Below are 22164 nucleotides of genomic sequence, written 5' to 3' on the forward strand. Positions count from 1 at the left end.
AGAATTCAAAGCCTTTGGAAACCTGCTGGAGAATTAGCTATGAATAATTTCTAACCAGATGGAACACAACAATAATAGTTGAAATCCAGGTCATGGTATTTTCAATTGCTTCCTATGAATCTGAAACAATGAAGGAGGAAAGAACAATTAATAATTGAATAATGAATAAGAAAGACTACAGAAAAAAAAGGATGCCTTTGATTTTTACTGAGGTTGAAGAATACTGAATTCTGTGAATTGACAAAAGAACAAAAATGTCTGTCTTGGAGGAAGTGAAACCAGGGTGCTCATACAAGAAAATAATTGTGAAATTTTGTCTCATATACTTTGTTAAAGGAAATCAGTTCTTGAAAAAAAGGTATCATCTACATCAATTCTTCTTCTGTCATCCTTATTCATTGTACAGCTCTGAGATGCAAAGCAAGTAAATGAAGACTCCATGGTCTGAGTCAGGTGTATCTTAATCTTGAAAACTGACATCACTGCTCCTCAGTAATTTGGAAAGGTCCATAGAAAAGGCCTTGCCCAATGCAATACATCTCCTGACCTCCTGGCTGCTAGTACCAAGGGTATTAATAATGAATCTAAAGAAGATGAAATTGTTGGCAATTTCAATCTTTGCTCCATCTCTCATGATATTGCTTATTGGTTCAATAGTCAGGATACTTGTCTTGATGCTGACATGCAATCTGTATTGAAGGTTTAATTCTCTGATTTTCTACAGCAAGACTTCCAAATTCTCATTACCTTCAGTAAGCAAAATGTATCATCTGCATAATGCAGGTTGTTGAAGAATCTCCGATCCTGATGTTGCATTCTTCTTCATAGAGTCCAGTTTCTTGAATTATTTGGTCAACATACAGGCCAAGTAGGTATGGAGAGAGAATACAACCCTGATACACACCTTTCCTGATTTCAAATGATATAGTGTTCCTTTCCTCTGTTCAACAATAGCCTTTTGATCTATGTGTAGGTTTCACAGGAGCATAATTAAGTGTACTGGGATTCTCATTCTTCTCTATATTAGTCATAACTTGTTATGATCTACACATTCAAATTCTCAGTAAAGCACAAATAGACATTCTTCTGGTATTCTTTGCTTTTAGTTAGGATCCATCTGACATCAGCAATTATATCCCTACTGCCATGAGCTCTTTCTTCTAAAACAAGGTTGAGCTTCCGGCAGTTCTCTGTCAATATACTGTTCTAGCCAATTTTTTTAATGATCTTCAGCCATATTTTGCTTGAATGTGATATTAATGATATTGTTCAATAAGTCCCACATTCCTTGGATCACCTTTGTCAGGAATGGGAACAAATAGTATCTCTTCCAGTCAGGCAGCCAAGCAGTTGTCCTCCAAATCCCTGGCACAGAATGGCGTGAACACATCCAGGGAAGCATCTATTAGTTAAAATATGTCAACATATCCCACTGACTCCTGGGCCCATATTTTTTGCCAATGCCTTCAGTGCAGCTCCAAATTCTTTCTTCATTATTACCGATAGCTTTTGTTCATACTTCCCCAAATTTTTCCATGTCAATCAATTTGTTTTGGTGTGGTAACTCTATATATTTCTAACACCTTCTTTTAATGCTTCCTGGATTATTCAGGACACCTGAAAAGTACTCCTCAAACAAATGTATGAGAAACAAACTATCAAAGCCCAGAGGACATGGGGAGGACAGGATAACTAAATGCAATATACCCACCCGCACCACACATAGGTACATCAGGTCACTATGAGTCAGAGTCTACTCAGAGGCACATAACAATAAGCAGTTGAAGAATTTTGTTAACAATAGACAAGGATCAGAGTTTAAATGTATTTTTACACCATCATACTTGCCACTAAGAAGTCTATTAATATCTATTCAAGACTTTGGTTCATTTTCTATGGCTGCAGCCCAGATTTTTATTTGCAGCACTGGCTGACAGCCAACATATTTCCAGAATCTTGAACTCTGAAGCTACACTGATAGAATGAGATAGCCAAACACCTACAATTCTTCCTCCTTTGTTGAGTGTCATTCAAGAATTAAAGCAATGTATGATGAAGCCAGAAACAAACTCTAATTTACCACTTACGTGTCAAATTAGACAAGAATTTTTTTAAGTTATTGTCATCAATAACTTACATCATAGAGATACATCATAGAGATATGTGATGTCTTGTCCATTAAATTTTTTAGAGTGTACCTAATAGGTCACTCTAAAATACCTCTTACTGTATATATTTTTAACATCCTAAAATGATTCTCAGAAGTCTATTAATCTCTCTGAATAACAGGCAGGTTGTGGTGATTCGGAGAATGCTGTGAATCTGGGTATCAATGTCCTGTGAGGAATGCATTATTCTAAATAAAACATTAATGAGTCTATGACAAAGAGAGAAAGAGAGTGCAAATTTTATTTCAAAAAAACAAAAAGATTAATATTGTTTCATTTTAACACCTTTCCTCCAAGTAAAGCAATCTGTGAAAATTACATAGCAGTTATTTTAAACCCCTCAAACTGTCCTTTTGTCTGCAGATGTAGAACCTTTAGAGTTATACCACAAATTCCTTTCAGCCTGAGAAACATTAACAACAGTAGTCAAATATTTACAAATATTGTGCAATGTACTTCTCTTGGGTCACTGCCCAGAAGCTGCAAGCAATAACAGACTATTACATAGCCTACAGCCAAAACATTCCCAAGACTGTAAAATCAGGTAACATCTTGAGAAAGGTGACATCTAATCACCTATGATTCTTCCACCTTAACAAAGAGCCATTTCAGCATTTTTAGCAGTAACAATAAATCCTCACTGGTTATTTAATTATTATCATCATCTTCATTGACCGATGAAAACACTGAGTTTTATTGACGTTAAATATCTGCTTATCACTGAGTCCATTTTAACTTATAGTGACCTCATAGGACAGAAAACTGGACCACGGGTGTCTAATGCTTTAAATCTTTAGAAATTACTTAGGAAACAGACTGCCACACCTCTCTCCCACAAAGCAGCTGTGAGTGCAAACTTTTGAGGTTACAGAACATGGTTATAATGACACAGTTCATAGGCGGCCAAGCAGGGTCACTATTGGTCTTTCTGGCTCTGAAGCCTATTCTTCCAATTTATTTTAATATTTAACCATGATCACAATTATGATGTCTTTCATTGGATCGCCTACCAACCATCCAAAAGAATTAAATAGACATTCATGCATCAGCTATGGGTTACCTCTTTATTAAGTTGAAACACATGAGTGTTATTCCCAAGAATTTACAACTTAAAATACAAAACTGTCATCCAGAGTCAGAGAAGGAAACTTGACACTAAAGAAACAATAAGCAGGTTAATAAATTTAAGAAAACCAAGCAAAACTTTAGTAAACTGTTCTGCAAGTAACCAAAAGCATAACAGACTTTTCAGGACTATAAATTGCATTCCAAGGTGAATGTGGGGTTAGAGACCAGGGGAAAATTTAGAAAGGCTCCCAAAGTGATTGTGTGAGCTGCACCAGAATGCAAAGTCAAGTCCTGATGGGAACAAGAAACTCAGGATGGGCCAAGGTTTTGTTTTTAATAGCTGAGCTTCTCGTTGGCAACAAGAAAATTCCATGCCAGCTGCTGAGGAAATAATGCGCTGGGAGATGGCAGGCACCACCAGCATTTAGAAAGCCAACGGGTACGGATGCACCATGGGAGGCCAAGGTGCTAGTACCTGGAAGGCAGAGGAGGCTTGGAGCTGGAGTTTCCACAGAGGAAGTGTCTCAGTCTAGGGTTCAACAAAGCATCAGTGAGTCAGGAAGCTCTCTTAAACATATTTTAAAAGAATCACCTCCAGCTGTCTTTCTTAAAGCAAGCAAGAGGACTATTGTTGCTGGATGCATCAAAAATCCTATGAAAACAGATCCAAACCCTGCCCTGTCCTGCACCATCCTCATGGGTCTCCTTCATGCTCAAGCCCATTGTTCGTTGGTCACTGTGTCAGTCCATCTCCTTACGGGTCTTCCTCTCTTTCACTGACCGTCTGCCCTTCTCCTTAAGCTGTCTTTTTCCACAGACTGGTCCCTCCTGACAACACCAAAAAACAGTGAAATAAAATTTTACCATCCTTGCCTCTAAAGAACATGCTAGTTGCACTCTGTCCAGAACAGATTTGCTTGTTCTTTTAGCAGTCGATGAGATATTCAGCCCTCTTCTCCAACAACACAATTCAAATGCATCTATTCTTCTGCCATCCTTACTCACTCTCCAACTTCCAGATGTGTAGGAAGCAATTGAAAATACCATGACATGATTTTCAAATTGACATCAGTTTAAAAAGAGGGCAATACTCTCTGCCAAATGGGTCTCTGAACTAACTCTCTCACATTTGGGAGAAAAACAGCAGGTTATTTTCTACAAACTTAACTTGCCATCCATTAACTCAGGTTAGGTTTGGAGACAGGAAGTAGTGTGGTCAGCAGAAGGTGCCAAAGTAATGAACTAATGACAAAAAGGTGAAGCAAGGAAAGAAAGATGGGATTTAGACTGGTGCAAGGAAGCGAGAGGAACTGGGTCCAAGATGTGCTTGTGGGTCGAGACATAACTGGGCTCAGAAAACAAGAAATCGATGAAAGCCAAGAGGAGTTTTCCCTCTGCTCCGCACCCCTTTCTCTGCCCCTCTTTCCTTCTCAGGGCCTTCCTTTCAGCACATTCCACTGGCCTCTGACTCAAAATAGAAATGAGACATATAACTTCTCTAGCTTATCTTTTAGATAAGCATAAAAGTCAGGAATATTAAACTAAGTGATTACACATGAAAGTTAAGAAGTGATTTGTGTGTGTGTATATGTGTTGTCAATTAATTTTTTCAGGATTTTGTTTTGATAGAATAACTACTTATCTCACTAGAAATTTGATATATAATCTACACCAATTTAAGATAGAATAGTTCATTTTGTTCTGTTCTTTGGCAGTATTACCCTCCTTAGTTTTTCCTCCTCCTGTGGTCCAGACAAAGGAAATGTTACAAAAAAAAGTTATGACTAAATCCTAATGGATTTACAAAGGTGCATGCAAGTCTTATGTGGGTTTTTTTTGGTTTTTTTAAAGAATGACTCCTTTTAGAAACAAACTGAATGACTAAGGCAAAATGTGGAGACAGGTGCTGAATCCTATCCTCCATGCACACAACTCTGCATCTTTTTTATGATCCATTAAAGGAACTAAGAGGTCGGATGGCTCAGTGATAAGGAGCTGAGCTGTCAACCCAAAGGCAGAGAGGGATTGCTGCTTCCATCAACTGTTCTGCAGGTAAAATATGGCCAATCTCCTCCTCTGTGATTTATAGCCTCTGAAAATCCACTAGAGGGTCAGCTATAGATCAATTCCATCTTGATGGTATATAAAAACAACAACTAAGGAAATAAGGCACTCTGGTGACACCATGTCTAAATAGTAGGCCACTAGTTACACAGTTAGAAGTTCAAATTCACCTGGAGCTCAGTGTGGAAAAAGATCTGACAATCTGCTTCCGTAAAGATTTTGTGGTGTTAGGTGTCATCAAGTCTGCACTTCACACTTGACACCATGGTTAGGTAAAGGAGGTGGCCAAACAAAAACAAGAGAAACTCTCAGCAAGATGGATAGAAACAACAGCTGTAATAATGCAATCAAATATACTATGTTTTGTTCAAGTAATGCTCTTAAACATGGTACAAGACCAGATACTGCATCATTCTGTTAAATGTTAGGCAGCCATACGTTGCAGTCAACTCCACAACAACCCCAGATACAAGGTCCAACGAAGAGTGCAGTGTGCTGAAGGTGCAGGTGCAGGTATGTTAAAGAACACGGTTCTCAGCCTTTCTCCTAGATGTGAGAACCAGGACAACCTGATTTACTATCTTGAGCCACAAGTTCTTCATCTTTAAAAGGGATCCAGTGATAACCACCTCTGATGTCACTGAGATCATTTTAACGTACATAACTCAGAAGAACCACACCAAGCTCCTAGTAAACATTCCATGACAATGATGGCAGTTTAGCAAAGTGGTAGGGAATGAAGCAATTTAGAAAAAGAGGGCATTTACCCTCTAGATAGATACTCAACTGAGAGCATGCCGACCTGCTTGCTTACTTCTGAGTCAGTATTCTCTCCTATCTCTGTGCTTGTCTGGAGAATTATTTTGCATTTATGTATGAGGTACCAAGCTGAGTGTTTTACATATAAGATCTCATTTATTCCTCAGAGTAACTCTATAGGGTACATTCTATCCCATCCCACTCTTCATTTTGCATAAGAGGATGAGTGAAACTGATGCCTACAGGGACACAGCTATCAAGCAGCAGTGTGGCGTAACTACTCCACACCATGCACCTTCTCGCTCAGTTTCAAAATGTTCCTGCTTTGCTCAGCAGACTTCCTTCCTCCCTAGCATCTCATCTGTCCAGGAAAGTTATGCTTAATAACTACCTGACCCACCTCTGCCTTGACAACAGCTTTCTGAAAACCCATCTAATCCCTCCCAATTCAAATAGAAGCCAGCATTTCACTGCTCCCAACTGACCTTAAGCCAACGGTTTCAGTGGCCCTTAACTCAGATGTGACATTATTCAGTACCTCCACCAACTGCAACCCAACTCATCACCACCACATTGGAATAGACTTATAGCTGACCATCACCCCCACAGGGTTTTGGAGGCTCTAAATTGCTTGGAAGGAGACCGCCCACTGCGGGAAACAGGAGAGGGAGAGCACAGAGTTACATGGGAGCCACTAAAAATGTTCCCATTCAGATACAAGAAATCTTTAGACACATAATGTGACTGAATATTTTAAACCAGTGTGACGTCTTGAATTATATCTTTTTAATTTGATCATATCTAACAGCAGAGTCCTGACAGGGAGCTCTGCAAAGGTAATGATTCACTTGAAGGAATAGTTTGCAATATACTTATATCCTGTTAAAGACTGAACGTGGAACAACTGTTGGAATTTAAGAACACAGCTGTACAAAGTTCACAATGTTCACACATCTGCACAAAGTTCTAAAAGAAAGAAAATAAGTCATTTTCCAGGTTAAACCATTAATTCCAATCCAACAGTTCCCTGGATTATAAATCTTTACAGATGGGAAGAAAGAGATTGCCCAACTTTCTTTCACAAAATAGCTATTGGTCTTGAACTGTTGAACTTTTGATTAAGAGCATAACACCTAGCTCACTACACCACCACAGCTTTAATGACATTAAAGGAGTCATTCACTGACCCTTCAAGAGAGGTTGAACCACGTGTGAGGACATTCACAGTTAAAGCTCAAGATTCTGCATGTTGAAGAAGAGTACAATAAAAAGATCTCTCCTAAACAGTCCATGAGGCACTTAGGTAGGTAGAAATCATTCAAATCTACATTGGAGGTTACATCCTATGTGTAAGCACAATAATTGCATATTTGTTCTTCCTCACTCTTTGTTCTGGCTTCTACAATTAGATCAAGTGCTATCTTATAAGGATGATTAAAAATGAGAAGTCATTTGGTGTATTATGCCTCTATAAACTAGCATAGAGTACAGATAAGAATATGTCCTACTTGCACCTTAGGGGAACTTTAAAAAAAAAGCAAAAAGTCAGAGAGTGAACTCAATTTACTCTTGCTGTTGTTGCTGTTATCGAGAAATACTTTGATATCTGCTGAATTTTTTCAAATGTATTACTCTGAAGCATAATGTAGCAAATAAGTGGTCACAATGCATTTGATACCCGCACCAGAGTTAATACCTGGTACTAAATGCCAACAACTCTTCAAGCACTGTGCGCAAAATACTTTAGGCAAATGCAAACAGCTGTCCAATCAGTTGGCAAAATTTGTCATGAAGTATGTTAGGTATTGTAAAATCTCAGTTCTTCCAAATAAATAAAAGAACGTTTTTCTCTCCGTCTGTCCTTTGCAAACAAATGACCATCTCGTCTTTGTTGCCTAACCCAAAAGAATAAATTTAAATCTCTGTTTCATATGCAAGCTGGAGTCCTCCCCTCTTTTTTGTTTTTTCTTCTGTGTGACTTTTCTGGTTACAATGGCAGTAAGTTCTTATCAAAATGTTACATCAGAATAGTTTTGATGATGCAGTGCGTATATATATATGCACCCACTTCCCCTTTCCGGACAAAAGCACACCTTGCAGTATAACTTCTTTTTGTTTGCCTTTTTTTTTTATCTGTAGATTTGCTTTAAAATCATTTTAACAAAGTAGAATGTTGTCTAAATGTAAGAAGTTTATTCAGCGTATCATTATTTGAATCAGTAATCATCCAATAAAATATTTTTAAGTACATGACCTCAGATTGAAAATATTTCCAAAAAATAAGTCCATGGAAACTCAGTGCGCCACAGAGGTTCAATCTGCCATAAATCAGGAGATGATTCAGGGCCAGGCTATTCCAGTGTGCATCGGTCCACCCAACTCAGGGGCTAACTAGAAGACAGCTGATAACAATAACAAATGTACTGATAAATGTTATACATCTTTCTCATTGTGTGGAGTCACAACTGACTCACTGCGGAGACTCCAGCAGTCTTACAGGAGGCTGCTCATTCTTCTCCCAAGCAGCAGCTGGTAGATGTGAACAACGAGCCTTTGAGACCTTGCCCACTACAGCACCAGATCAAATGACACGATATACAGACAGAAATGCGGGGAGGGAGGGACAAGAGGGGAATATCCAAAATTAAGAGCAAAACTCAAGAAACAGGAAAAAGCAGATTCTCAAGCATCCACTGTAGAAAATTCAGTTTTACTCAAAATATGAGAAGCAGCTTTGTTGTTGTTAAATATCATCAAGTCACATAGTGACTCTATGAACAACAGAAGTAAACTGTGTCCTCTCCTGAGTCATCTTTATCATCCCCAACACACTGGAGCCCACTGTCACAGTCACTGTATTTCTCTCCATCACTGATGTTCCATCTGTTCAAGCATGATGCCCCTTTCCAAAGAATAGCCTCTCCTTATATGCCTAGAGTATGTGAGATAAAACTTTGTTTACTATCCTTGCCTCCAAGGAGGATTCAAGTTGTATCTCCTCCAAGACATATCTGTTTGTTCTTTTTAAGTGGCTTTAGCTTAGCTCAAATTTGTTTAAAAATATAATAATTCACTTTTTTTTAATGATCACTTATTTCAAAACCAAGCCTATTGCTGACAAACCAATCTCAACTTGCAGAGATCCTACTAGACGAAGGAGAAATGCCCCATCAGGCTTCCAAGGCTTGCATCTTTACAGAAGCTAGCTGTCTCCCCAGGAGCAGGATTCAAACCAAAGTCCTTTCTTTGGGCAGCCAAGTTCTTACCCATGACACCAGGGCCCACTTCAACAGAGAAGTCAGAAAAAGAATGAGTATTAATCTAAAACTTACACCTTGGGAAAAAAAAAAAACACCCAAAACTAGTGTCACATTTACATTCTCAAAGTCAAAGAAGGTTAAAAGCAATTCACTGAACAAAGGAAGTTTCAGTATCAATTTGACCTGAAATTCTCAGGTAATTAAGGTGGAGCAGAATTTCAACCTGACTGATCTAACTTAGGGGTTGGCAAATCACAAGTCATAGGACAAACTCCTTTTTTGGGGGAGAAGGGTGTCAGTCATGTCTGGGGGGAGAGGAGTATAACCTGCAAGTTAAGACTTTCTGTTTTAAAATTTTTAAAATTAAAAAAGATTGATATTTTAAGACAGATAAAAATTATATGAAATTAACATTTCAGTGTACATAAGTAAGGCTTTCTAAGGAACACGACCAGTTTACCATCTTACATATCATCTGTGGCTGTCTGCAGATAACCACAATTGAGCTGAAGTGGTAGCAACAGGATAACTGCTCAGCTCACAAAGCCTAAACGATTTTCTAACTGGCCCTTAACAAGAAGCCAGACCTGACCTGTACCAGACCTCTGATCCTGGGCTAAGTGGCTGATTTCACTCTCTCACTTGCACACTTTCCCTTGCTTATCTAGTCATAGGTGGTTGGAGGTCTTAGTTTTGTTTTTGTCTTTTTTTTTTTTTAATTAACATGATACAATTTCTCTTACCCACCCCCACAGTTTATCTACTTTATGTGAGGAGCAAATCTGAGTCCCAGCACCTGAGTCCCAGCTGTCTCTAAGTCACCTTTTGTTCTTATAAAGGTTACTTTATCTCTAACTTTAGTTTTCAACTGACACAGACTGGGTCTCTAGTTTTCAACTGACACAGACTGGGTCTCTTTTTTTTTTTTTTTTAGATAAGTTGTCTTTGATTTCACCTCAACTTAGCCTTCCAGTCTTATCTCCCATTACTATGTTCATGCTTTGTATATTTTGCAAATGTATGCACATAGAGGGGTGCTCTTGTGGCCTAGTGGCATGAAGCTGAGCTGCGAACCTGAAGGCATGCAGTTTGAATTAACCAGCTGCTATGAGGAAGAAGGATAAGCAGTCTCCATGCTTTTTACTGCCTCTGAAAACCCACTAGAGGGTCAGCTATGGATCAATTCCAACTCTAGGGCACATAACAACAAAAACATGCACATAGAAAGTCTTTTCTGACATGGTATCTGACACTTCACCTTGGAGAAGAACATTATGCTTGGAAGGTAGAGGGACAACATGAGACAGGAAGACCTCAGATGAGATGGACTGATACAGTAACTGGGGTAGTGGGGGCAGGTGTGTTGGCATCAGCGAGACTAGCTCTGGACAGGGCAGGGTTCAGAATTGCTGTACAAAGGTTCGCAGGTGACTCAAGGACATTGACAAGAAGACCCTTCCCCAAACTCTGCCTGTTCCTAGTCAAGTTTCAAGGTCTTCCCTTCCCATAAAGACACCTTAATCCTCCCAGTAGAGATTAGAACCCCATGTTAAAGACTTGCATGGTGGCTGTGTCTCTATGGTATATTACTTTCATTTGTGTAGATATTTATCTTGTAAATGGAGGTCTGGTAGCCTAGGAGATACTTAGTGCTTCAACCAAAGGCAAGAGGGGCTGGAATCCACTAACTGCTCCAAGGGAGAAAGAAGGGTGGTTTCCTTCTCTGTTATTTACAGCCTCTGAAAACCTATGGAGGGTCTGTTAGGAGTTGGTTCTGCCTTAATGACAATGAATTGTTATTTTCCTTGTACTGTTTTCTTCTTCTGGGTCACCCAATTCTTTTTGGAACAGTGTCTCTGTACACTTCTTCCACTTTCTTTTAATGCTTCCTGGATCATTCAATATTCTGCCCTTAGCATCCTTAAGTATTGTAACTCGAGGTTTGAATTTGTCCTTCAGCTCAAGAAATACTAAGTGAGTTTGGTCCTTATGCTTTTCCTACCCCAGCTCTTTGTACATTTCATTGTAATACTTGGTTCTGACTTCTCGAGCTGCCCTCTGAAATCTTCTGTTCAGCTCCTCAACTTCCTCATTTCTTCCCTGTATGTTGGCTTCATGGTGCTCTAGTGCAATATTCAGAGTGAAGAGGCAATGGTGAAGAAGGAAGTGTAAGCTGCTCTGAAGGAATTGGCAAAAAACATGGTCCCAGGAATTGATGAAATACCAACTGATATATTTTAACAAACAGATGCGGCCCTGGATGTGCTAAGAAATCTGGAGGACAACTACCTGGTCAACTAACTGGAAGAGTTCCATAGTTATTCCCACTTCAAAAAAGGTAACCTGACAGAGTGTAGAAGTTATGGAACAATATCACTAATATCACACACAAGCAAAATCCTGCTGAAGATTATCCAAAAATGACTGGAAGACATTGAGAGCAAACTTGCAGAAATAAAAGCCGGGATTAGATGAGCCCATGGCACTAGAAACATTATTACCAATGTCTTTGACTGAAAGCAAAAATTACCAGAGGAGTGTCCTCCACTGACTATGCAAAGGCATTTGACTGTAAGGATTACAAATTGTAGCTACTCCTGAGAAGAATGAGAATCTCAGAACACTGAATTTGCTCATGTGAAACCTATGCTTGGACCAAGAAGTAGACCTCAGAAAAGGAAAAAAAAATAAAACACTACATGGTTCAAAATCAGGAAAGGAGTGCATGAGGGATGTGTCCTATGTCCATACCTTTTCAATCTATATGCAGAACAGATCAATTGGGAGGCTGGACTATATAAGGAGGAATGTGGCATCAGGATTGGAGGAAGACTCATCAACAATTTGCATTATGCAGATAACACAACACTTGTAAAAAGTGAGGACCTGAAGTATTTGCTGCAGAAAGTCAAGGACTGCAGTCTTACATATGGGTTGAAGCTCACTGGGGGTGGGGGGTGTGTGCGGGGGGATTGTATACCAATGAAGGAATTCCTCTTTTACTTTTCAAGGCGAAGAGCAGGTGGGCAGGGAGAAAAGTGCAACAACGAATGAATGGAAATCCAAAATCTTTGTAGATGTTCATTGAAATTAATAAAAATTAAAAAAGAAAAGAAAATGAAGATTCTCATTACTGGGCCAACTGACAGCACCATGATAGATGCAGAAGAGATTGAGCTTGTTAACAACTTTAGGGGCTCCATAATCAATACTCTTGGCACCAGCAGTCAAGAAAACAAAAGATTAATTGCATTAGGGAAATCTGCCATTAGGAACCTCTCCAAAGTGCTAAAGAGCAATGAAGTCAGTCAAGAGACTCAGGAGCACCTGATTCAAGTCATAGTCTTTGTAATTACTTGCAATGCATCACAGATGGAAAATGACTAAAGATAACAGAAGGAGAATCAATGCCTTTGAGTTGTGGTGCTGGAGAAGAACACTGCATATACCTTTACTACCAAGGGAACAAACAAGTCTGGTCCAAAAAAGATAAAACCATATTGCTCCTTGGAAGCTATGATTTTGAAGCCCTGTCTCACAGACTTTGGACATGTTGCCAGGAAGGCCCAGTCCTTGGAGAAGGGCATTATGCTTGAAAGGGTGGAGGGACAATGCAGGAAAGAAAGACTCAGGATGACATGGATTAACACAGTAACTAGGGTAATGGGGGTGGGTGTGTCAGACAAAGTGAGACTGGCTCAGGACAGGGAGGGGCTCAGAGCTATTGTACCTAGAGTCTCTCTGAGTCGCAGGTGACTCAATGGCACATAACAGAAACAACATTGGGTATATTGCTGAAGCCCTTATAATAAGTAACTATACACTTGGCCGAGAGGAGCAGAACATTATTCACATTAATCACCTTGCCCACTGCCTCTCCTCCACCCAATACACATAAACTGCATTGTCAACTCAAAAGACTAGACCCATAATAGACAGAACTCTAGGTGACACAAAAATAGAACTAAGTACCAATAAATTATATAACGATAGCATTATTCTCTAATTAAATCCTGGGGGAAACCTCAATTTGTGTTACCATGCTTCCAACTCTGCTAATAATTGATAATCTCTCTTTTGTAAGAAAGAATTTTCTGGCTTGGAGCTTTATACATATTTAGCTACAACTTAAAAAAATGTATTTCTTTTTATTGCAACAATTTGTTTCTATTTTTATATAAGGATGCTGTCTTTCTATTACTGGAAGTAAGTATTCTTTGCAAATTAATTTAGGTTAGCAAAAATATGACGTTTTAAACAAGACAAACCTTTTCCATTGGGCCAATAGACAACATCATGATAGGTGGAAAAAAAGATTCAAGTTGTCAAGGATTTAATTTAACTCTGATCCATAATCAACACTCTTGGTACCAGCACTCAGGAGATCATGGTCATACAACATAGGAAAAATCAGTTATCAGGAATCTCTCCAAAGTCCTGAAGAACAATAATGTCAATTTAAAGACTAAGGTTCACCTGAGTCAAGCCACAATTTTTCTAATCACCTACTTTGCATCTGAAAGCTGAAAAATGAATAAGAGTAACAGAAGAAGAATCAATGCATTTGAGTTGTGGTGTTAAGAGGCATATAAATGGAATTTCAAAAAACAACAAACAGATATGTCTTAAAGAAAATGCAACAGTGTGCTCCTTGGAGGCAAGGTTGTTGTTGTTATGTGCCATCGAGTCGTTTGCGACTCATAGAGATCCTATGTACAACAGCCCTAAACCCTGCTCTATCCTGTGCCAATCTCATTGCCTCTCACACACCCATCCCGTGTACCTCAGTCACTGAATCAATCCACTTCATAGAGGGTCTTCCCCTCCTGCGCTGTCCCTCCACTCTACCCAGCATGATGTCCCTCTCTAAAGACCTGTCTCTCCTTACATGTCCAAAGTATGTCAGACGAAGCCCCAGAATCCTTGCCTCCAAGGAGCAGCCTGGTTTAACCCTCTCTACGATGAATCTGTTTGTTTTCTTGGCAGTCCATGGTACATTCAATACTCTTCTCCAGCACCACAGCTCAAAGGTCTCAATTCTTCTATCCTCCCTAGTCATTGTCCAACTCTCTGATGCATAACAAGTGATTGCAAAAACCATGGCCTGTATCAGGCAGACCTTAGTCTCCAGAGAGACACTGTTGCTCTTGAGTATTTTGCAGAGGTTCCTAACCGCAGACTTTCCCATCGCAATACGTTTTTTTTATTTCCTGGCTACTGGTGCCAAGAGTGTTGACCGTGGAGCCGAGCAAACTGAAGCTGTGAACAATCTCAATCTCTTCACCATCCAGCCTGATGCTACCAATTGGTCCAGTGGTGAGAATTTTCTCAAATATACTTTGGACATATTGTTAGGAGAGGCTATTTCAGGGAGCTCTGGTGGCCTAGTGGCAAGAAGATGCACTGCAATCCCCGAGGCACATGGTTTGAATACACCAGATGCTTTGCTGGAGAAGAAAAGACAATCTCTCCTTCTATACCAGTCAGATCTGAATTGATGGTACACCAGAAAAAAACAGTAAATGTTTTAAAAAAACGCATCCCAGTAGGAGATGCTATTTCTTAGAAAAACATTATGCTTCGAAAAATAGAGAGACGGTGAAGAAAAGGAAAGTCCTCAATAAGATGGATCTGTGGCAATGGGCTCAAATGTGTCAAGGATAATGAGGATGGCACAAGATAGGAAGGACAGGATTCAGATGTGTTGTGCATAGGGTCACTGTAAGTTGTACTCACAAGCACTTAATAAAATCAACAAACAATAGCATTGAGTAAATTATAGCACAGGTAGCATGCACATATTATAGAAATCTTGAGGATATTACATGGAAATGAGGGAAACATTTGGCTAACACAGATATTCAATAAAGTTAAATGAATTAACCTTTTTATGTTCACCACTACCACCTACACAACTAAAAGAAACTCATGTATAAGGCTAGCTTCAAGCTTTTTAAAAGAGTGGTTCTTTCTCGAAAGAGAGTAAAAAGATAATGACACTTCGTCCTCAAAGATATTTTATAAAGTCTAGAGATACAAAACACTGAGGTAGGTTAAGTGTTAGGCCACTGACTGAAAGGTCACAGCTCTGTGAGAGAAAGGAGAAGCAATCTCTCCCCATTATGATCTTGGAAACCAGACGGAAGTCACCATGATTCAGTGAGGAACGTGAGGATGTTGTTGTGTGCACTGAGTCAGAACCGACCCAGTGCTGACTCTCCAGTGGGTGTTCAGAGGCAGTTAATTACACCGGAGAAGAATGCCCATCCTCCTCCCACAGAGCAGCTGATGGACTCAAATCATGCGCCTTCAGAATTGCGGCACAGTGTCTTGCCGCTAGGCCACCAAAGCCCCCTAAAGTTAGGTGGTGAAAATCGGTAAGCATATGGCTACTAATGCAAAGACTCTCAACTCAAGTTCAAGTACACACTCAAAAGAAAGGTCTTCCAAAAAACAACTAAACTACTGAAATTCTACAAAGAGTAATTCTATTGACTTTCATAAGGTAATATGAGTGGGAATCAGCAAGACAAGATTTTTTAAAAAAAAATAAACATATTTGGACATGTTGCAAGGAAAGACCAGTCCTTGGAGAGGGACGTCATGCTAGGGAGGGTGGTGGGACAGCACAGGAGAGGAAAACCCTTTATGAGATTCAGTGACTGGGATAATGGGAGTAGGTGTGTCAGAGACAGTAAGACAGAGCAGGGTTTAGGGCTGTTGAATATAGGGTTGCTATGAGTTGCAGGAGACTCAATGTCACATGACAACAAACAAAAACATTTTGATTGTCACAACTTGAGAGAAAGATTGTACTGCGTCTCGTGTATAGACGCCAAAGATACAAAACATTCTATGGTATACAAACTAGTCTCCGACAACAACAAAAATATATTCTGGCTCTGAATGTCTATTACAGTTCGATGAAAAAACTTTAAAGAAAAAGAAATACAGATCATATTTAATCCCCCTTTATGGATCGTTCTCTCTCTGGACATTATTCCTTTCCTTTCTTGATCTTTAACACTGATGAAATTATGCCTGAATGTCCCACTCAAACATTTCACTATTTTGTATCACTCATATAACCAGTACTGTATTAGTAACTAAAGAAAACAGCTGTCCTGAGGACATGTGTCCTCCGTGTGCCCACTGCACACATTCATACTTAGCACTGCTGTGGAGTTAGAACTGACTCATAGCCGACCCCGTAGCTGGTTTTCCAGAGGCTGTAAATCACATGAAAGGAAATCTTTCAGAAGCTATTGGTGGATTCAAACCATCAGAGAAGGCGGTAGGTCAGTCCTTGAGTTAGTAGTGTCACCTACAGACTATGTTACAAGAGCAATATTTAGAGCTAACTTAATTAAATGGAGGGATGAAATATTCATATGATCCTAGGTTATCAAAAGATAAAAATAATTAAGGTAATGAATGACATAAGTCAAATCTTAATTTTAGCTGCTCTTGATATGATGTAAAGTGCCACTTCGCTCTGAATTAAGAGTGTTCACTGAATCAATTCAACATCACCTTTTGCTGAATAAAACTAACTTTGAAAGTTTAAGAATTCAACATTATTTTTATTAGATGTAATAGTTTTCCTAGAAGGAAATCTGAAAAGAATTATTTTAAGCCAGTAAATAATAATAACAACTGATAGTTAAAAGAGTTCATTTGATGGCCACTTCATAATTTGCTCTTGCTTGCTTTGAACACATAAAGTACAATATCTGTTTTGGAAGACAAAGAGCTTACAGGAAAGCCCTTTGAAGTAATTTTGTGGTTAGCATTTTCTTTCATAAACTCTCTAAAACAGTTTAGAAGCAGACACCTGCATGTGTATGTATCCAAATAAGGACTTATTTTTAATCTTGTAACAGAATTTAAATATGGAAAAATAGTGTTTTCTATAACAATGATCTTATCATAGTCTTTATGATAATGGCTATCATATCACTTGACTTTTAAAGGGCTTTTTATAATAAGTGAATTTGCAAACTTAGCATTTATTATGCAGTTAAACTTTAGGTGTCAATATAGGTTGGAGACATTTCATGCTTTTCAGCTAAACTTGATTTCACTCCTAATTTTGACAGGCCTGTGGGAAAATGATAGCGAAGGTGAAACTGAATCCCTTTCATTTCATAGCCACAAAGAACTTTGCCAAGAGAAAAGCAGCATTATTATTTTCTACACCTCCCATCTACAAGAGTGGCAGTTATCAAAACTCCTATAGCGGAGAAAGGAAACCAAAGCTGAATGAGATTGGGGTCACAGCTACATGAGTTTTAAGGAGAAGATAAACAGGCACAGATGATTACCCTCTCCCTGAAGTCACCCAACCAAAGAGCATGAGTGTCAGGTTTCAGGTCCAAGGGGGATCAAGATCTCCAAGAAGAGCAGGCTGCCATGGTCCAGTTGGCCTGCAGGGTATTTATAAAATGACTCTGCCTCAGTGAAGTGTTGCTTTAATCTGGACCACACAAGTCTGTGGCTTCAAACAGCACTTCTCAAACTGAATTATAACCCATTAGTGGGATATCAAATTACAAGGATTCAGCCAATTTTTTTTAACAAACTAGAGTAGAATCAAAGCCATTGAATTGAAAATATTAAATTCACAGTATTAAGAATAAACACATATATGAAATTTGTTTCAGTTTTATACTTATGCACAGTACCACCCATTGATCTACATACACAGCCCCCCTCACTATCTAATTCTATTTGGTTCTTAACCAAGAATACAGAGAGCAAGGGAACTTACATAATTATGCTTCAGTTTGGTAGCCATGTAAATCTATTATTTTTTTTTTAAATGAACTAGGTTCAGAGAAGAAGGTGAGGAAAGTGTCAGAGAAAAACTGAAAGCAACCAGCCTAAAGAAACTAAAATAAATAGAAGGAAGAAGAATTTTAAAATTGATTGCAAAAGAATTTAACACACTTTTCTCCATCTGTCCTGGTTATCTTTCATTTGGTTTCCCTGAACTTGTAAGTTCAGAACTGTATCTGGTTTTATAGCAACTCATGACAGAGGCAGAAATAAATAGTAGGACATAACTGAAAAAAACAAGACATATGTTTGATTGCCCAGTACCAGATGCCCACCATAAAGCAAGTCAAGCCAAATCCCTCACTCCATCTGCCAAACCACTGGACAGAATGTGCATCAGAAGTAGGCTCCTTCTCTCTTGAAAAAGCCTTTAAAATGCATATTTCTCAAATCTCTGGGCAAACTACCAACTACTCTCTAAGGATCTGGAACCCTGAATAGGATCATTGCCAATTTATATTTTTTAGTAGAATTGAATCTGTCGGCATGGCAGGGTTTTTCAAAACTTTATGACCAACTTTATCAACTATGCTGTATTTTCAAATGTGATTACAGAGCATAATTTGCTTGATACTCTTAAATAATTCATCTCCAACTCATTCTTCCCCTGCCTTTATTATCCACCCTCAATCCCTCAGCCCCCAAAATTCTACTACTCTTATCCTGGTCTGGAAGACAATGTGTGACTCATACTGTGAGCTAGTTTCAAGCCTTTGCAGGCAACATTCAGATGGTTATATTACGGGAATGTAGTTCCTTCTTAAATTCCCCAACAGGAGCACTGGTTCACTGGTTAAATATTTGGTTGCTAACCAAAAAGTTGGGTTTGTGCCTGTAGAAGAAACATGTGGTAATTGGCTTCGATAAAGATAGATAGCCTTGAAAACTCTAATAGAGCAGCTCTGTTCTGTCCTAGAGGCTTGGAAAAAGTCAGAATCCACTGAGTTGGGTTTGGTTTCACTGGATATTTCCAAACACATCCGCAGGGTCCATTTCCCCAGTGTGTAATGCCACAAAAGTCTTGAATTTAGGAGTCATTAGTTTATAAATACATCATTGTACCAATGGAAGAACACTGTACTCCTTAATTAATGTAATTTTGAGAGCACTCTCTATACCCTAAAACTATCCACAAAGGTATTACACAAACCAAGTGCAATGTTCTTTTAGCACTACATGACAAATCTCCTATTAGTTAGTTAATTGTATTTTCCTTACTGTTATCGTAGGCAGGAAGATGTAGTCTAAGGCTGAGAGTAAGACTTGAAACCAACATCAACATTCTCAGCACACCAGGGAGGGGATTTTGCAGCTCAGTCAATGTCTACAATTTTAACTCTGGTGTACTCTCTGGCTCTAAAGGTTATTAATAATACTAAATGTTACCGAATGTAACTGAAACACCAGTAACATCTTGAGTTTCACCTTGATTTTCTAGGGAAAAAATTATCAAGAAGTGTTATTTCTCAAACATTTCATTAAATGGCATCCACAGAAAATCTAATTAACAAGAGGCATTACTCCTGAAAGCCATAACAGAAGTAGTAAGAGCTTTTACATTTTTCTAAAAATATTTTTAATTCTTTGATATTTCAAAGTAATCCAAAAACTAGGTTTCAGAGTCCATGTGTTAGTGATATATAAGATCCATATGAGTCTTGAAAAACAACTGCAAAATACTGATACCAAGCTTTAAAAAATTTTCAAATTCCTTGGTCTTTTAAAAGTGTACGGCTGGCAATTTTTGTTCTACCCACTATTCTCTCTCCTCATGGTGAAGGAAATTTCTTGAGGCAACACTTACCATTCATAAAGACAATAAGCACTGACAGTAGTTGGAGCCTATCAGAGGTATATGGAATAAAGGTTACTCAGAAAGCAGTTAGATTTGCTGCTGGGACAGTCCCAGCACCTTAGGCACTTCCTCTCCAGAGTGGCAGTTTCTGCACCACCAAGTAAACAATCTGAAGTGGATTACATCCTTCATCAGAAGTTTATAATGCTCCTCTGCAGAGCTTCATACAATGAAGGCAAACCTTACACAGATAGAGAATTGAAGTTCCATCTCCCAATGTATGCATCCAATAGTAATGCTTCTGACAAAAATGCAGAAATCAGGTCAAAGAAAAAAGCCTTATGTATATATTATTAAAAATACTCCTCAGAATTTTTAAAGGGACAAATTACTAACTTTTCATTCAGACATAATGCCTTTTTTATCTATCCTTCTTACTCAATGAGGCCTTAGTAATACCATCATATGGGGTCTGGGGCAGGAGAAAGACACTTAAAAGTTACAACTTCCCACTAAGTACCAACATCCAGAATCCTACCCTGTGGCACCAATGGCAGCAAGAAGAACAAGACTGTGAGCAAAATTATTGGGGGAAAAAAGGAAAAGAAAAGAAAATGAAATTGCAAAGAAGTATAGACAAACACTGAAACTTATCAACAGTTGAAATTTCTTGTAATTTCAACTTCGAAAAGAATCTGAATCTACAATGAGTATTTAAGAATTCTGACATACGGATACAGAAAAGAAATGAAAGGGGAGAGGGAAACGAAAAGAATTTCAATAGATAAAAAATTTAAGAACCTATTTACAAGTCAAAATTGCAATCTGTGTGGTTTTTCAGAGGAGAGTTGAGGGACATTTCTGCAGGCCATGGGCAATGGCTTTTTGCATACATAATTCAAATAAATCACTCCAGCACATGAAAGAAGAGCTGCAGAACTCCTCTCACTAATTACCACTGCCTGGACCCCATGCGCCGCTTCTCTTTACAGCCACATTAGTTCATTATTCTGCCTTCAACTCTCTTAAATGATTCATTTCTTCCCCCTTCACTCCTGAGCAGACTCGGCAGGGAAGCTAGTATTTAAGTTTAATTTCTAGTACCACTTGGTTTGGAGAGCTTGGTGAAGGAGAGGAGGAGGAATCTAATTTAATAATTCTGTCGTGATTTGGAGGGGCATCCTTCGCCTCCCTCCCCCTTCCCTAAACAACTGCAAGCACAGGATCCTCTGGCAAGCTGTAATTGTTAGCAAAGACATCAATAGAGAAAACAGGGCCCACGTGCAGCGAGAGCTGTCACCCAAGGGAAGTGGCAGCCGGCTAGGAGGTGGGAGGGTGGCAGAGACCTGGGGCTGCTGCTTGCAGCTACACCGGTCTCAGCGCCGGGGTCCCTGGGGGAGACCAGAGGTGCACCTGAACGTCTCTCCAAGACCCTAGGAGGGGAGAAACTCAAAGACAAGAAGGTCAGCTCCCTTTCCTCTGGGGTTGTTGCTGCTAGAGGGTGAGACTCCGGAAGCTGGCCATGGGCTTTTCCAGGAGCCTGAGCCGCTCCGAGAGCTCCGGGCCAGGGCGGTGCAGGGCGCCCCCCGCGCGCCGCGGAGTCGAGCAGGGATCCCCGCGCCCGCGTCTCCGGCGCCGCCCCGCGCCTTACCGTCCCAGCTCCGACTCCACCTCGAAGAAATCACTCAGGGCGTCCCTGTTGGAGCCGTCGATCCAGTAATCCGGGACGAGGTTCCCCGCGCCGGGCGCTGTACTGGCGGTGACTGAGGAGCAGGACGAGGCAGAGGAGGGCACCGTGACTTTGAGCATCTTCTCGGCGGGACTCTGGACTCAGCCGCCGTCGCTGCCGCCGCTGCCCTAGCGAGATGCCCTGCGGCCCGCCGCCGCCGCCTGCGAAAGCAGGAGCGAGAGGTGGCGTCCTTCACACGCGCACACGCCCACCGCCGCCGCCCCCGGCGCCCGCCGCTGCGCGCTGCAGGGAGGTGGGCGGAGAAGGGCGCGAGGGACGAGGAGACGGTGTGGAGGGGAATCCGGAGTCGCCGGCGGCAGGGCAGAGGAGAGGCGGAGGCTTGACGGAGAGAGACGCCCTCCCCCTTTTCTCCTCCCTCCCCACCTCGCCACCTCCTCCCGAGCCGCGCCAGCCCCCCCTCCCTTTTTTCCTCTCTCCCTCCCCGGCTGTGGCTGCGGTGGTGCCGCCTAGGGCGGTTCCGGA

General features: G+C 40.1%; 1 protein-coding gene across 1 annotated transcript in view; it reads right to left on the reverse strand.

The window, feature by feature from the left end:
* The window catches only part of CAMK4 (calcium/calmodulin-dependent protein kinase IV), a 377548-nt gene extending 355685 nt beyond the window's left edge, over window positions 1-21863 (reverse strand). Inside the window, exon 1 of the mRNA XM_006886703.1 lies at window positions 21604-21863. Coding sequence (XP_006886765.1) covers window positions 21604-21761 — 158 coding nt within the window. The 5' untranslated portion in view covers window positions 21762-21863. The remainder of the gene's footprint in view (window positions 1-21603) is intronic.
* Window positions 21864-22164: the final 301 nt, after the last annotated feature.

This window comes from Elephantulus edwardii, unplaced genomic scaffold, assembly GCF_000299155.1.
Source record: "Elephantulus edwardii isolate Elephantulus edwardi_28Jun2011 unplaced genomic scaffold, EleEdw1.0 scaffold00050, whole genome shotgun sequence".
NCBI lineage: Eukaryota > Metazoa > Chordata > Mammalia > Macroscelidea > Macroscelididae > Elephantulus > Elephantulus edwardii.